The sequence below is a fragment of the Psammomys obesus genome, unplaced genomic scaffold (genome assembly GCF_907164565.1).
Source record: "Psammomys obesus unplaced genomic scaffold, mPsaObe1.curated_primary_1811, whole genome shotgun sequence".
NCBI lineage: Eukaryota > Metazoa > Chordata > Mammalia > Rodentia > Muridae > Psammomys > Psammomys obesus.
Window position 1 is genome coordinate 3,124,352 of NW_026596152.1, and position 17,472 is coordinate 3,141,823.

A 17,472-nucleotide genomic window follows, 5' to 3' on the forward strand; every position below is an offset into this window, starting at 1 on the left:
TATATATATATATATATATATATATATATATATATATATATATATATGTGTGTGTGTGTGTGTGTGTGTGTGTGTGTGTAATTGTATGTGTGTGTGTGTGTGTGTTGTGAGATGGTCTCTGGATGAACCTGAGGCTTCCCCACTACAGCTAGATAGTTTCCCTGGGGATCCCCTCTCCACCTCCCTGCAGGGATTTAGAGGCAGGTACTAGGGATCTGAACTCAGATCTGTACATTTGCAAGACAAGTGATTTATCCACTGAGCCATCTTGCCACACTATATCCCAAACCTGGTCATTTATAACTGCTGACCTCAATGCACGCTGCCTTGGTTGTATCTGCATAGTACATAAAAGAAAGAAACAAACAAACAAACAAAAAAAAAAAAAGCAAAGCCTAGGATCAGGAAACCATCTACATCTATGCCAAACAGACCAAGTGTTTACTTCATGTGCTCAGGGGAGGGCCCCATGCCAGGGCAGTTTATGAAAAGGAACCTACAGGGAAGTAGCAACTCTGTCTCCACTCCATGGAGGTGTGGTGATTGGAGTTAGTTTTTAAAAAAAAGTCAGTAGACAGATTAACGGGAGGGGCATATAAATGTATTAACATTTGAAGCCTGGAGTCATGCTCAATGAAGGACCACATGGTTGAACACAGCACCATCTTGGGGAAGAGGGGCCAAACTTTGGCTGGACTGAGCAGGATGTCAGCTCTAGTCTTTCTTCCCAAGAGTTAATCCGGAGGCTCTGCCCTGTAGGAAGATGAAAAACCTCTCAGATTGAAAGCCTGAGGTCAGGAGGAAAAATGGTGGAGACGAGGGAGTGGAGATGGGAGAAGATCAGACAGAGCTCCTCCAACCTTCTGTTCAAAAGAGTCAGAATGCTGAAGCCATTCCCAGGCGAGGCCCCAGACAGCGAGGGCTCCCGCTCCTGGGCTGCTGGAGAGGCTTTTTAGCTCCAAACTATCTAGCAACAGACTTTCAGCACACGCATGGGGCGAACCTATGTTGTTGTAGCCACTGAACACCCAGAACTGCTTGTGGCTGCTTATTCTCACCTGTCCCGACACCACAAAGCTCACAGTGTGACCATTTCCAGAGTAGCTCTCCATGACAAACTGTTCAGAGACGAAGGCAGGAGCTCCAAGAAGCCTGGTTCATCTCAGTCAGCCCCTTCGCTCTTCAAACTTCGTTCCAACAGTCTTTACCCCCGTTTTCCTTCTTTTTTCCTTCTTCCCAGGTTTCCTCATATATTTGTGATTTTATCTTTTTGTACCATATGGTTTTTGGTAAGATGCCTTACATGCTTTCTGAAACAAGGTGACAGACAGGCAGTCACACACGGAGACACACTAGGCTTGGCTGCAGATGAAATCTGCTTTCTCAAAAAACAAAATAAAATAAAATAAAAGTCAAATTTACCTCTCAAAAATGCAAAGATATGCTGTAACCAGGGCTATTTAAAATAGTGTGGCCTAAGGCTAGCACATAGACCTTCGACCTATTCTAGCCACAAAGGCTACTTAATGTGCAGTCCATGCCACCCCTGCTTTTTTTACTGTAATTCATTTCTGGATGCCACCATCTCCTCTTGCTTCCTTGTCAGAGGTACAAACTCTGCTAACTCTATGGAAACGCGAAATGTCACTAAGCAACACTTTAAATTTTGAAATTCCATTTTCGTTTAGTTACTGAGCCCTTCTGCAAGCCCGTTCTGGGACTGAGCATAGGTAAACCTCATTTCTACCCGTTCCTCTTGGGGATTTAGATGGTGGTTGAACTTGTCCCTGTCAAGCAGTGCCGTGTTGGCATGGTGATGGTCGCACCTTGTTGAACTGACACTTCTGGGCTAGAAGTACAGCCGGGGGTCAGATGGCACATACACACTTAATGCTTTTCAGTGTCTGAGGGTTGTGCTGTTGCACTCCTGTAATTCCAGCACTTGAAGGCTGAGGCAGGAGGATTGTTTAAGACCAGCCTGGGCTACATAATCAGTTCTAGGCCCACCTGGGCAGCCAAGTGATACCCTATCTAAAAAGAACAACAATGAAAAAAATCTTTGTTTCATTTTTTTCTTTAAAACTGTCTATTTTTAGCCAGGCATGGTAGTACACACCTGTAATCCTAAGCAATAGGGGGCAAAGACAGGAGTATGGTCCCAAGTTCCAGGCCAGCTTAGGCTACATAAGTGGGTTTTGTCACAAAAATAAAATGATAAATAAGTCTTTGTGGTTAGATTTGCAGCCCCCGAGTTAGAATCTGTTGGTGGTATTTTGTGTTTTTTTTATTAGACAGGATCTACAAATCTTTTTTTCTCTTTGATTTGGAGATTGTCTGCTTTTAATGTGTGTGTGTATGTGTGTGTGTGCGCATGAGTTCCAGACCAGCCTGGGCTACAACACAATGTCCTTTTTCAAAAATAGTTCTTAGACAGGAAGTAGAAGAAATTGGAGAGCATGCTCTCAATAGCCTAAGACTTCCCAATAGGCTCCACTTTTTAAAGGTTTCCCTGCTTCTCACTAACACTAGGAGAAGGACCAACCCTTTACTATCTGTATCTCTGAGGACACTTAAGATCCAAGGAGAGGCTGGGCTTGGCAGTACATGCCTGTAATTGTAGCACTTGAGGAGCTGAGGCAGATTTCAAGGACTACGTGAGTTCAAGGACATCCTGGGCTACACTTGGAAGGTATGGGCAAGAAGTGTTCAAGGTCATCCTTAACCGCATCATGGATTTGAAGCCAGACTGGACGACATGAGACCCTGTCTAAAAACAAAAACAAAGAACTAAACAAAACAGAACAAAAAAACCTTTTTTTTTTTTTTTTTTCTTTCTCAGAACACTACCACCAGCCCTGGTTTTTGTACTATGGTAGCTTTTGTACTGTCACGGCAGCCCTGTGTGTGTGTCTGTGTGTGTATGTGTGTGTGTGTGGGGGGTGACAGAGGACATATGCTCTCACCTCTCACTGCCTCCTGCACCAGCTTCAATTTCATTTTGTCTCTTGGCCCACAAAGCCTAAAAAACACTTCCTGGTCTTTGCTAAAAGAAAAAAAAAAAAAAAAAAGCTTGCCAAGGCAAGGGCAGAGAGAAGAAAGCTCCCGAGGAACAGTGGGCAGACTTCCTAGGTAAAGTGTAGGATAGGAAGAGGAAGGGGACAGGAGGTACAGATGGAGGTGACCTGGTGACCTTCCCTCAGTCAAGAGGTGAGAGCAGACAGCGGGGATTACAGACTGTCTTGAGGTGTGAAATCTGAGTACCTGGGGATTGAATCTGGACTCGAATTTGTAGCCTGAGAAAGGAAGCAGGTGCAGTGAACCAGGAAGTGAGGCGAGTGAAAACGGACTTTTACGGGACGGCACATGGAGGAGATACCAAATGGGGCAGAAGGACATAACCCTGTAAATCTCCACATCCGGGTAGAGGCATGGAACTCAGAAATGGAGCACTGGCTGGGCACATACAAGCCCCTGGGTTTCCTCCCCAGCACCAAAACAAAAACAAAACATCACCACCACCACCACCACCACCACCACCACAACCCTGCTTCACGTGGACCCCTCATAGTTCACATACTGCTGTGCATTTACAGTGGCGCTTCATGCTCTGCTCTGCCAAAGGGAAAGCCGGGCACACCTGCTGCCAACCATTTCCACTTCTGCCTGGAGGTAGAAGCACCACCCTAGAACCCTTGTCTCCGAAGAAGAGAGGAAATTACTAATTTGGCAATTAAGGACGGGGGTGGGAGGGCAACCATCCCAGTGTTCTGTCAAAGAGGCTTGTCCCGTATTACCTTGGTGCTGTGAGAAATAAGGGAGAAGGTTTCAGGAACGCTGTGCCCTGTGGGCAGCCTGGGGTACAGTCGCAACACCAAGTATGTGCACAGGGCCTCGTGGTTTACCACATGTGTCCTTTCCCCATGGCGGCCAGCACAGCACTCACAGTGGCTCTACCCAGCCGCCAGACAGAGCTGGCCTTTTTCCGCGGAAAATTCAGGAAGGTAGGAGGTGGCCCATTCAGATTTCTAGGTGGAGGAAGATCTGAGGGGTTTGCCCAGTGGTTAACAGAGGCCGGGGATCCCTGCTGATTTGTTGCTAAGGGAACTTTTGTGAAGATGCCCGGAGTCGGTAAAACCCAGAAGCTCTGTGTGGTGCTTTCAAGTCTTTTGAGTGGCCGCACGGCTAGGCCAGCGCAGCCAGTGCATGGTGTTTTTGAAGAGTGGTTCCTGCTGGGCAGGGGGAGATAGTGCTAGGGCAGAAGGTAGATGCTCAGATAGCAGCAGCCCCTAATGGAGTGGCAGGATGACTCTGTGAAAAATGGCACAATTTCAGTCCCAATTACGTACCCGGGGAGACACCAACCCTGACTGTGACCAGTGTCAATGACTGCCCCCCCAAATAAAAAAATTGGCATGAAGGACAAAGTCACACCCATTTTAGGTAATCTTCGTGTTACAGGGAAAAAGGGCCCTAGATTAAAATCAATTTATGTACCATAGCAAACATCTCCTGAATGTCAGGCAGCTTAGAGACACTGTGTCCATTAATTATCAAAGCTCTGGCATGAAAAGGCTGGCCTGGTGTATGGATGGCTGAGTGGACAGGCCCAGGCTTTAGGGCTGGGCAAACATGGCTTCAGATTCCAGCTGCATCATTTTCTATGTGTCTCTATAAAGATATCTCTGGAGACTAAAAATTAAAAATATAAATAAATAAATAAATAAATAAATAAATAAATAAATAAATAAATAAATAGCCGAAACATCCTAGGATGGAAATAGAGGAATAGAGAGTTTCCAAGTCCAACCATGTCTAAGACACTTTTTCTGCTTCTGGCCTCTCTCTCTCTCTCTCCTCAAGCCTTGCTGCCTCCTTCTCATGTCTGTCACATGGTGTCTTCACCATCCTTGGGAGGCAGAAAATATGCTCCCAAGCCTGAACCTCCCTCCCTCCCAGCTACCTCAGCCTGTTCCTGTGACTCACTCCAGCACATGGCCAGCTGATGGGCTTGTCCTGGGTCAGAGCCTTCAGGAGGCCCGACAAGTCAGCCCTTTGTGTTCTTGGAAGCTGGCCACTGACCACATAAGAACTTCAGTCCCAGCACTTGGCAGGCAGAGGCAGGAGAATCTCTGTGAGTTCAAGGCCAGCCTGCTCTATAGAGTGAGTTTTGGGACAGCCAGGGCTACACAGAGAACCTCTGTCTCAAAAACAAAAACAAAAACAAACAAAACAAAACAAAACAAAACAAAACAAAACAACTAACTGCCCAGTGGGGAAAGACCGTATGAAAGTGCCCTAAAGAAGGAGATGCCATGTAGAAAGATACTGCATGGATCAACCAGGTGAGTGAACATAGCGCTTCTGAGCCCAGCCCAACAGCCTCCTGGACTCAGTCCTCAGCTGCCATTGGACTGCAACTCTCTTGCTATAAGTGTTTGCCAAGGTGATCTAACAGAAGGACAGCACAGCTGAGCTCTGTCCACTCAGTCACATAGAATGAATTCTGGGGTGCTCTGCCACCTAGCAATAGAAACACCATCTCTTCACTGCCCACAGCACAGCCCACTAACTCACATACCTACCCCTCATAACCTCCTGCAAAGCAATTTCGTGAGCCCCGTGTGAGAGAAGAGGGAAAGGAGAGGAGATGGAGTTCAAGAATTACCCTCTGCACCCCACCCAGTCCCACTGACAAGCACTGACATGGTCTGTGTTTGGGACATTGCATTTTGAATGGCCACAGCAGAACCCCAGAAGGTGGGTAATTTATAGAATAAATACATTTTTCATGGTTCTGGAGGCTGAGGAGTCAGGTGTTGGGGTGCCAATATCTAGTGGGTTCTTTTTGGCATTCTCCCACAGCAGAAGACAGAGGGAAATAAAAGGGCAAACTCTCAAACTCTATACCTTCAGGCCTCTTTCTAACTGGCATCAATCTATTCATGGGGGTGGCGCCCTCAGAACCTAATACGGCCTGACATTGCCATGCTCCAGTGCTGAGTTTTCAATTCAGTCTTCGGGGGACACAGCGTGAGCAGTAGCTCTCAGGACTAGACCTGCTGAATGGACCTTGCCACTGCCCGAAGGAAAGCTCTGTCGTGCCTGGATTCCGATCTTATCACCCTCCTGAAATCATTACCCCAAATGCTGGGTCTTTCTACTGAGGTCTTACACCATCCTTTACATCTCTAACTTCCACCCAAACTAAGAACCGGCCGAAAGGAATTCTTGAGTCTAGTTAGGCCTTCCAGGCTGAGCCTGCCCAGCCCATGTGCCTACTCTAGTACCATGCCTGGCTCTCCGGGTCTTCCCGGACATAGAAAGTCCACCTCGCCGCTCTATCTACCTTCCCCAGGAGCTGGCCTTCGCCCTTGAGGGCTGGTGGGAATCCCCCTTCATGTGGGTCCCCAAGTGAATGGAAGTGGACCTGGAGCCTAGCTTGGACCTGACATGTACCCCACAGCCTCCAGCCTGGCCGCTTCTTCCCCATCCATTTACTTTTCTTCTGTTGTGTTGGTAGAGTTCTCTGCTGTTCCCCTTCTTTGTGGCTGAAGGCGCGTGCCATCAAGAAAGGCTGTTTCAGCCGCTCTCATTGACACCACAGCCAGCTTTGGGTGTCAGCTGTTAGGGTGATTATGGTTGGGGTCCTAAAGGTCCCCCTAAAGTTCCATATGCTAAAGATTCAGTTACCAGCCTGTGGCATTCCTAGAAAGTGGTGGAACCTTTGAGAAGTAGGTCCTCATAGCAAAGAGGGAGAGTTAGGCTACCACGCCTCCTTCCTGGCTACTATGAGATGGTCTCCTTTACTGTATACTCAGAATTTTACTGGACTAAGAACTGGCCATGCTGAGAACTCCAAACCCAGGTTCAAAATACACCGTTCCACCCTTGCAAATATTATCCCAGGTGCCTTGTCACAGCAGCAGGAAGCTGATTGGCTTAGTCCTCATACCTTTGGGAGAAGAGTTGTCCTGTGAAGGGTTGGTCACATCTTGAGTAACCCGGACCCCTCTGACCTGGGTCCCTGGATCCCATGTTTTCCCATGTGAGCTTAGGTCCCCTCAGTCCCCCTTCTGTAAGCCAGATATTCACTGCATCAGTTTACTAGTTCCTGGGAGTCTTGACTAGAGATTGCCCCAGTGACCAGGTCCTCCTGGACCTTGCTTTCATCTGAGGCTGGCCACCCCCAAGGCAGATATAGCTTTTCTGAGTTCTGCTTCCAATTCCCCTCCATGGTGTGTGTTTCCTGCAAAGCTGGGCCTCTAGCTTCCCATTCTTTGTCTGAACCAGGAAGAGATCTGTGGAGAGAGTCCACTTTGCAGATTCTTGTCAGTGTCTCACACCCTCCGCTAAGACACTTCCTGTTATCCCTCTTCCCACCAGAGGGCGAAAGGGACACTGTGAGGAATACCCAATTCTTCAGCTGTGTGTCCATCACCGGTCCCTTCCCCAGGAGGCTGACAGGGTCCATTCTGTTCTGACTTCTCTCCCTGCAGCAGTACCACCTTCTGAGTCTAGAGGCTCTCCCTGCTCGTTCTCCCTAGCTGCTGCCGTGCTCTGTAGTCACAGGATTTCACACACCTGACACTCTACCCACTGGCACTCCCCACTTTAGGCCACTGTCTGTGAGACTCAGCCTGCCCCGAGAGACTCCATGGCATGCTCTCTGCCATGCCTCCCTAGCTCTCTGCCAGCGACCCAGCTTATTCTCATGGGAGGTTGCAAGCCACCAAGCACCTGATCCATGAACCTGCTGTTGAGAACAGTACTTGGCCAGGTCCTCCCTCACCCCCACCTTTGGGGAAACCAAAGCTGGTTATAGGTGAATTCAAACTTCAGGGTTGGCCGGGTTGGCAGTGGTGGTCCATGCTGCCCCAGGATGCAACTCTCCTCCCTTTGGCCCCAGCACTGCAGGTCATTCATATTAAGGATCCTGTCCCCAACATGCTGACATCAGGGGCATGCCCACCTTTCCCCACATACATCAGTCTGTCCTTCCTTTATCGACCTTTAGCATGGCTGAGCCCAGGTGATGGGGTTTCAAAATACACACAGTTTATTCAGCCACCTGGTTTGTTAGTCTAGCATGCAAACAGGACTCCTTGGGTGACAGACTTGAATTTCTCATGCACTCATGTCTGTAAAATGAGGACAGTGCCAGATACGGTGGCACAAGCACTCAGGGACAGGGGCAAGAGCACTGCAAATCTGAAGCTAGCCTGAGCTACATAGCAAGGCTGTTGCTCAAGACAAATATAGCTTCCTAGGTGGAGGACAGCACTCCAATTCACAGAGCTGTCAGGAAACCTGTGATGGTGCGCATGACTTGCGTAGGTACTCTGCAAGGGGAGGGTCCTCCTGGCCACACTGAGTTGCTATTAATAGATGGGAGGGGTCTGAAAAGTCTTTAGATACCAGAGACTTCTTAGCTATGTAAGTGCCAAGGGATGCCACAGGCACACCCAGGCCGTCCCAGATGATAATTCTGCTTTGTCTCCTGGGCCTGTTCATGCTTCCCTCCCTCCCGCAGGGAGAAGCAGCCACACTCTGTTCCTATGAATCCCCACCCAAAACAGCTGGCTGAATCCAGCCAGGAACACTTCTCACCAGACAGACAATCACCAGGCAAATTTCCACATCAGTATTTCCTGGGGAAATGTGGTCACCAAAAGAAGTCAAAACACATCCCTCAGAGCTCTTTCACCAGGAGGCTCAAGGTCTCCATGTGAAAAGACACTTCCATTATTAATTATTATTATTTTAGTGTAGCCCTCAGAGGTTGAACTGGGAAAAGCAGAGAGCCAAATCTGAGCCTCTCCTGAGGATACAGGTGCTGGGAGCACACCCTGAGCGCCCAGAGCTGCCTCAGCTAAGACCCCAGGAAGCTCCTTCCTGTCTTGCGCCCAGGAACACTACTCATCCATTCAGCGCAAGTTTATTTTCAGGATCCGTGAGAACCTTCCATCGTGTGTTTCCAGAAGGCCAGGCAAACAAGTGCTGCCACCGGTCACTCGCCAGGCCTCCCCACTCTACAACCGTCTCACCCGCAGCTCCCCACCTCACCCTGGCCGAGTGACATGTGACATTTTCATTCAAAATTTGCTACTTTGTTCATAAGTAGGTCCCAGTAAAAGATACATTTGCTCCCTTATTTAGGCTGGGTTTTTCCCAAAACCTAGGAATACTTAAACAACTGAGGATGAGTGCTAGGCTAGCCTTAATGACAATCCTGGGGTCAGAAGCCTCTCAGTAAGGGCTGAAAAATACCTCCCCCACCCCCACCCCACAATACACACAAAGGACTTTAGAAACTTAGGCTCTCCCTCAGATTGTGACCATGAGCTCAGTGATTAGAGGCCAGAGAGGCCTCGCAATTGTCACCCAGACAATAAACAGCCAGCTGACTTGGCTCAGCATTCCTATGTAGCCTTGGGGCCCGAGCCAGATCCCAGGAACAAGCCACTTTAGGGTACTGAGCCTGGAGGAGGGGGCGCCGCCTGGGGTCTAGCTGCATCCCCCGGTCAAGCCTGCAGCAGCTCTGCTCTGGCTCACTTGCTATCTGGTGCATCTCAGCTGACCAGCAAGTGGGCGGCCCGGGGACAGCCAGGCAGTCCGCCCCCGGACAGCATGACTGACCACTAGTCCGCTGGAGAGGCGGGGTTATGGGGCCACCTTCCCGAACCCCCGATCCCTTCCATCACCCGAGCTCCTTGCCAAGACCACCGAGCTCGGCGGCCCCTTGGCGGCCCCTGTCATCCGCGGCAGCGCGCCCTCCTGCTCCAGAACTCGCACAGGCAACAAGTTCTCGCTTCTCCAGAGCGGCCACGACGTGCTCGGGAGGCCGGCTGCGAGGGGAACGCTGCTCACGCCCCAGAGCCTCCCCTCACCCCCGCCACCCTTCGTCCCCCAGAGCGCTGAAGCCGGGAGGGCGGCGGGTCCCCGACCCCAGCCCTGGCCGCTCACCTCCAGCAGTTGCACGTAGCTGGCGGGGAACCAGCCACGAAGCCCGTCGTCCTTCTCGCCTTCCCACCAGCCGCCGTCCGGGACCTGGAGCAGCGTGAGCAGCTCTCCCGCTGCGAAGCGCAGCCCCTGGCCGTGCCGCTCCCCGGAGAAGGGGTACAGGGTCCGGCAGCGAGCGCCGGCCATGGCCCTGGCGCCCGGGTTCACAGCGCAGCCCGCATCCCTGCCGAGCCCCGCGGGCTGGCCAGCGGCTGCGCGGGGTCCCAGGCGCCCGGTGCTCCTGGCTCCCGCGCTCTGGGCGCGCGCCGTGGCGGGGCTGCGCAGGGGTCCCCGGGCCTCCGGGCCACGCGCGCTGCTTGCAGGGGAGCGGACCCTCTCCAGCCGCGCTGGCTCCGTGGGCTCCGTGGGCTCCGGAGAACGAGCGGCGACGCCCCCGGGCCGGGCGGCTCTGCGGTCCCCGCGCCGGGCGGGGGGCGGGGCTCAGGGGGGAGGAGACCCGGGGGCGGAGGGCTCACGAGACAACTTCCTCGGGCTGCGGGGGCTGGGGACTCCGGAGTGCGCGGAGGGGCGCAACTGCCTCGGGAGGTGGTGGCCGGAGCATCCCCCTCGGCGGGGCTTGTCCGGGACGAGCGGAGCCCCGGAAGACGCGAACAGAGCGCGGCTGGCGGCCGGTGGCCGGGCGGGGACTCTCTGGAGGCGACCAGGGCGGGCCAGGGGCCGGGCCAGAGCGGCCACGCCCGCGGAGGGCTGGGCGCTCCCTGGCAGAGGGGCTCCCCGGCGACCCTAACACCCAGGGCCGCTGGAACGGGAACGCCCCTCGGTTTCCTCCCGTTTGGATCTGGTGGAGGGTGACAGGCGGCGCTGCCTCCCAGGTGTCTACAAGCGAATGTGTTTGTGACCATCATTGCGGTGCATGAAGCCTGGCTGAACTTGACTCACAGGAAACTGAACAATGGATAAAGACAGGTTTGAAGCCTGGCGCCGAAGCAGGGAAGCCCGGGGACAGTGCCACCTAAGAGGGGGACGACGCGATTGGGGAGATGAAGAGGAGTCTGGGTTGGTAGGCTTTGAAATCAGGCCGACGGGACTAAATATTGGAAAGGCCGAATAAAGGCGAGAGCCCTATTAGCTTTCCGGGTTATGGTTAGGGGTTGTGGATGTCACAGTCTAGCCCTCCTGAATTCAAGATGGGCCTGCTGAGGAGTGTCCACCCATTTAGTCAGCCGCCAGGCATCAGCAGGGTCTTGCCGTGTTCCCTGCAACGGCTAGGTAAGACCCGTCCTTCCCTTGAGGCAGGCGTCCACCTCAAGTGTACTTAAAGTCCAGAGCACAGAAGGAAAAACGGCCCATTTCTTTGCTAGCTTAAGCGTCAAAGTACGTTTCCTAATCTGTGAATAGCTGCACCATCGCTGTTTTAATCAGCTGAGCATCCCTAATCGGAAAACCCGCAGTCCCCAATCCAGACAGTGTCAGTGCTAACAGGTTGTTATGGTGAAGAAGTCCACCATCAAACAGAACTGCAGCGAGGCCGTATGACAGCGACCCTGTGATCCTGGCCCCGAGAGATGAGGATGGAAAGAAGCCCAGGCTAGAATGACCCGAGAAAAGAAAAGAAAAGAGGAGAAAGAGAGGTGGAGAGGGGAGAAGGCGGGATGGATGGATGAATGGAGCAGGGAGGGAGAGAAAGAGCAGTACAAGCATCGCTGAAGATACTGTATAAAGTTACTTTCAGCTGTGTGTACTCGTTTCAGGTTAATTTTAATGTTAGGCTTGGGTCACAGTCTCAAGGCATTGTATTGTGCATATGCAAATATTACAAAATCCTCAACATTTTTGGTCCGAAGTTTTTCTTTTTCTTTATTTCCTTCTCCCCCACCCTTTGACAGAGTCTTCCTATGTAGCCCTGGCTTGCCTAAAGCCATGCAGACCAGGCTGGCCTCTTAACTCACAGAGATCTGACTGCCTCTGATTCCCACCAAGCTCTTCTGATGAGCTGATGAGACATAGACAGCCTATAGTTCTTTTTTAAAATACAATTTTTATTTATTACAATTTGTTCAATTTATATTGCCAGCCCATAGGTCTCACCAACTACTCATGCCCATTGCTCAGTAACCTTGTATGGCTTCTTATGGGCTATTCAGCTGTGTGTAAGCTTTTAGGATCTTCATGACAAAGTCAATTCATTCATATTTGTTTGAGCTTTGAATCAGGTCCCTTTAGCTCAGTGGTTCTCAGTCTTGGCTGGACATTAGAACCATTCCTGTAGCATTTCAAAACACAAAGCTGGGCCCACCCCAGCCTCGAGAGTGTCCCCTGAGCTGCCGTCTGCACTGAAGCCATCTCACCCAACGAGGATCCCGGACAACCTGACAAGTGTGCGTTTTAACATCCATCAGGCACCAGCCGACGTCGTCTGCTCTTCCAGGAATTATGGTGAGCAAAGGCTTCAGCCCTGTTGCCATTAAGAATCTGATACAGAAAACAGTTGCTAAATTGAGAATGATGTCTTCCATCTGTGATCCCAGCATTCGGGAGGCCGAGGCAGAAAAACCACCGAAAAGTTCAAGGTCAGCCTGAGCAACATAGTGAGGTCCAGGCCATGTGGGCTGCAGGTGTGAGTCTCAAAAAGACAAAACATTAGACAAAATAACAACGAAAGCTTGCTAGACACCAGTGGAAATTACCATATTTTAAAAGAGTTCCAACACTCTGCCTCAGTCAGGTCCGTGGCTTTTTGCAAACTGCTCAGACTTGATGGTGTGGTCTGTTCAGTAAAAACTGACCGGTTTAGGGCCATCCTGAAAGGAAGAATTACAGAGAATTCAGCCACCATGGCATCAGGGATTCTTGGCAACAAAGGACCGGTTTCAGGCACTCCCACTGATGGGTGACGTGGTGATATACACGTTAAGAAGGAAGAAACTGAGCCCGTGGCAGCAGCATATGCCTGTGATCCCAGCACTGGGGGAGGGAGGCAGAGACAGGTAGATCTCTGTGAGTTTGAGGCCAGCCTGGTCTACAAAGTGAGTGCAAGACAGCTGTGGCTACACAGAGAGACCCTGTTTCAGAAAAAAAGGGGGGGGTGGGGAGAAGAAACTGAATTCAGAGAATATGACTTGCCTGTGCTCATAATGGATAGTCGGCCACAAAACAAGGCTTTGAACGTGGGTTTGGCTTACTGTATCTGGAGTGCTGTTTCCTCTGGACCTTCTGCCGGTCAGGCTAAGCAGGCCAGGCCCAATAAAGGACTGGGGGTGTGGCTCCGTGGTACAGTTGTCTAGCATTGGCAAGGTACTTGATTCCATCCCCAGCATCATGAGAAAACAATGCATACCTTAGAGTTCACACCAGGGAGTATCTCTGCAGCTTCTCTGGAGATGGATGCTGTCAGGCTCACCTACAGTCTCAGCACTTAGGAATTTGAGGCCAGGGTGGGCCACATAGTGAGACAAAGAGGACAGGAAGAGAGGGAAGGGAGGAGGGGGCTGGAAGAGGAAAGGAAGGGAGGGGGAACATAAAGAGAAAGGAAAAAGACAGGAAGGACGGGCTCTGTGGGGCAAGACTCTGAAGAGGGAGAGTGCTTGGATGGTGGGTAGTGTCAATCAGTATAGAAATAAGACTAGAAGAGCAGGGAGAGGTACAAAAATAGAGGTAGAATGGCCAGGCATGGAGACACAGGCTGAGGCAGGAGATGCTACCTCCAAAGGAAACTAAACACCAGGGAGCTGAGAATTCAGCTCAGTCGCTGGGGATGCAGCTACATTGACAGAATGCTCACCTTGACCACACGAGGCCCTGGATTTTACCCCAGGACCTCATGAGTCTAGTTTGGTGATGTGCACTTGTAATCCCAGCTGACACAAGCAGGAGGGCTGCAAGTTCAAGTCAACCTGAACTGTAAGGTGAGATTGCTTCGAAAACCAAGGCCTCTAATGCTTAGCATGGGCAAGGGCTTAATCCTCAGTGCAAAAGAAAAGGGGAAGAAGGAAGGGAGGGAAGAAACACTATACACCCCCACAAAGCCTGTGTGGCAGCACAGCAGCCTAATAGCGAATTGTGGAAGTGACCCGCTGGTTCATGCCAGACAAAATTCAGAGCATCTATCTACCCAATGTGCCATAGAATGGTTACTGGGCTTCGAAGAGAATGACGTGCCAACACACCACACGTTCCAGCACAGACAGACTTCAAAGCCACTACGCAAAAGCTTCCAGATGTGAAAGGCCATGGGTTCTATGATTTCTTTATGTGAAATATCCCCAGAGTAAGATCCATAGAGACAGTAAATAGATTGGTGGTTGCCTGGGGACAGGAGTAAGCAAAGAAACACAAGGTTTCTTTTGGGGTAGTGAAAATGCTCCCAAATTAGATTATAGTAATGATTGCACAATTCTGTAAATCGCTGGATTGTACACTTGAAACAAATAGATTTTTGGAATGTAAAGTACACCTCAAAGCTGCAACATAAAACAAAAATAAATACAAATCAAGGCCTCCTTCACCTAGCCAGTATATTTTTCTCCACCTCTGCATACTAGTTCATTCAGCAGCAGCCCTAGGAGCTGCTCGGTACGCTCTGTAAGATGAGGGCTGTGGAACACGCCTGTGATCCCAGCGGTTGGAACCCTGAGGCCTGAGGATCATGAGTTTGAGGCCAGCTTGGGTTATAATGCAATGTCAGGTCAACCTGGCCTGTGTACCAAGACCTAGCTCAAAAACAAAAAATCAAACATGTAATAAAGTAGGTAACACCCGATCTTAAAAAATAAAGAGAAACACAAAGAGCAACTTAGAACACGTAAGGAAAATATGGATGGTTGTCTTAGTCCAGTTTGCCTTACTGTAACAAGACAACAGTGTTTTGTAAAGAAAGAAGTGGGGGGGGGCACACATTTGTAATTCCAGCACTGAGGATACAGTTGCCATGAGTCTGAGACCAGCTTGGCTTATGTAGTGAGTTTTGGGTCAGCCAGAGCTATATAATAGGACCTGTCTCAAAAGGGAGATAAGAAGAAGGGAAATCATGAAGGGAGGAAGGAAGGAAAGAGATAGATAGAAAGAGAGAGAGAGAGAGAGAGGCTTACTTTTGCTCACAAGTCTCCCCCTTAGAGTGCATCCGGTGACTTCTGGTGAGGGGACATCTGAGGGGACGTCTGAGCTAACTTTCCAAGCAGGGCAGAAAGGGCGAGGGCGTGTGAGAGATCACATGGTGAGAGAATGAGCCAAGGGAGCCAAACTGAAATTACAGCCACTGCTCTGAAGGTAGCCAGTCTAGGCCCCAGCTGCCTCACTGGCTCTCAACAAACCTGTACCGGGGCTGGGGAGCTGGCCCAGTAGGTAGAGGTGCTGGCTGCTAAACGATTTAAGAGTTAATCCCTGGCATCCGTGTGGGGGAGGGCAATTGTTCTCTGGTCTTCACATGCTCACCAGGACGTTTGATCACCCATTCACAATGAGAAATAAATGTAATAAAAACAAATAATAAAAAAAAATTTCTACTGGGCTGAGGCTGGTTCTCTGTAGCAGAGTGCTTGCCTTGCCCCAGGTTCAATCCCTAGCACTTAAAAAAAGTGAATATATTTACCTGGTAAGGGAGAGGAGAGACACTGTGACCGGTGTTTTCCCAGGGAAAGGCTTAATTATTGCATTCCAGATGTGCTGACCTCTGCCATTTTCCCCAATGAGGGAAAATCAATCATATTCTGTGTAGTGGACTGCTGTGTTTACTCTCCTTACTGTTACAATAAAAGAATTCAATTTAATAGACTGTTAGCTAGATGTGGTGGCACACACCTTTAATCTCAGCACTCTGGAGGCAGAGGCAGGCAGATTTCTGTGAGCCTGTGAGTTCAAGGTTAGTCCAGTCTGCACGTGAGTAAGACCGTGTGTGTGTGTGTGTGTGTGTGTGTGTGTGTGTGTGTGTGTGAAAGAGAGAGAAAGAGAGAGGGGGAGAGAGAGAGAGAGAGAGAGAGAGAGAGAGAAGGAATATACTGGACATCCCACACACTGTGAATCACAGCTCTTGGGGAAACTAACTGTAGTTTACAAAGCTGAACAGGACATTTTCTATAACTTATCACTTCCCTTCCCAGAAGACATCCAACCGGGACGTGCTCATATCCTCATCAAGATACATGTATTAGTCAGCTTCGTATCACTGGGACAAGATGCCCGAGCTGGTGAATTTATATGGAGGTAAGATTTCCTTGATTCGTGTTTTCAGCCTGTGGTACATTAGCATCATTGCGTGTAGGCGCTCTGGCGGTGCCATTCATCATGGGGGCCCTGTGTAACCGAGGAGGGTGCTCACTTGACAGCAGCCGGGGAGCAGAGAGAGAGGGGGAAGAAAGAAAAAAACAGGGTCCCCCCTTCAACAAACCCCTTAAAGGCCTAAATCTTCTCACTAGACCTCATTCCTATGGTTCCACCAACTCCAAGGAGCGCTACAAGCTGCCATGCTAACTTTTCATTCACCTAGGGGCCTTGGAGAGACACATGCCCAGACCACAGTACAGGGCAGCAACATTTACAGCAGGACCTGCTGTCCACGGTAGTTCCAGAGCGGAAACAATGTGACATCTGGTAATGGAGGATATAGACACTGGGGGGGACTTCCTACAGTGGAGAACTCGTGGAGAAAGAAGGAATTATCGCCACCAGGACAGGATGAATCCCACAGATGGAATGTGGGACAGGGGAAGCCAAGCTCTCAAGAATTTACACGGGGTGACTTGACTCATGAAATTCCTGGAAACAGGAATAGTGGCTAACTGGGAGACAACCATAAAGAAGGTTCCACTGCAGGGCATTTGGGAAGGTTCTCAGACAGCTCTCTCCTTGCATGCAGCACAGGCCAACCTCTAGGTCCTGTTTTGTCCTCCCTCAGCCTCCCAAATTCTGGAATTACAGGCTCTAGCACACTTGGCTAATTATTACTTTAAAACGATCACAATTTATTTATTTAGTATCTATTTATCTACTTATTTATTTATTATTTGTTCGTCTAGTTAGTGTCTCTGCATTGGTGGAGTCAGAGGACAACTTTCAGCAGCTGAGCCTCTCCACTATGGGTCTTGGGGATTGAACTCAGGTTTTCAGGCTTGAGTTCAAGTGCTTTTAGCAGCTGAGCTGCCCTACCTGCTCATGTGTAATGTACTTCATCCATTCTTTCCTCACTGGCACATTCTTTTGTGTGGATGCTGCATTTTAACAGTTTGTTAAACAAACAACATACTGTCCCTGCGTCAAAGAGCTGCCTGTTGTTATAATAAAGACCAGGTCCAAAAGCAACGTGGCGGGCATGAGGGTGGCTGTTATTTCAGTTTAGAGTTTATAATCCATTGCTTCACCAAAAGAAGTCAGGGCAGGAACTCAAGGCAGGAACCTGGAGGCAGGAACTGGAGCAGAGATCATGGAGGAGTGCTTCTCACTGGCTTGCTCAGCTGTGTCTTTATCACCCCAGGACCACCCCACACCCCCGGCTCCATTTACAGTGGATTGGGCCCTCCC

General features: G+C 50.1%; 1 protein-coding gene across 1 annotated transcript in view; it reads right to left on the reverse strand.

Moving 5' to 3' along the window:
• Positions 1–10,146, reverse strand: part of Gas7 (growth arrest specific 7) — a 227,887-nt gene extending 217,741 nt beyond the window's left edge. The window contains exon 1 of the mRNA XM_055594277.1: positions 9,964–10,146. Within this exon, the coding sequence (XP_055450252.1) occupies positions 9,964–10,146 (183 nt within the window). The remainder of the gene's footprint in view (positions 1–9,963) is intronic.
• Between the last annotated feature and the right edge of the window lie 7,326 nt (positions 10,147–17,472).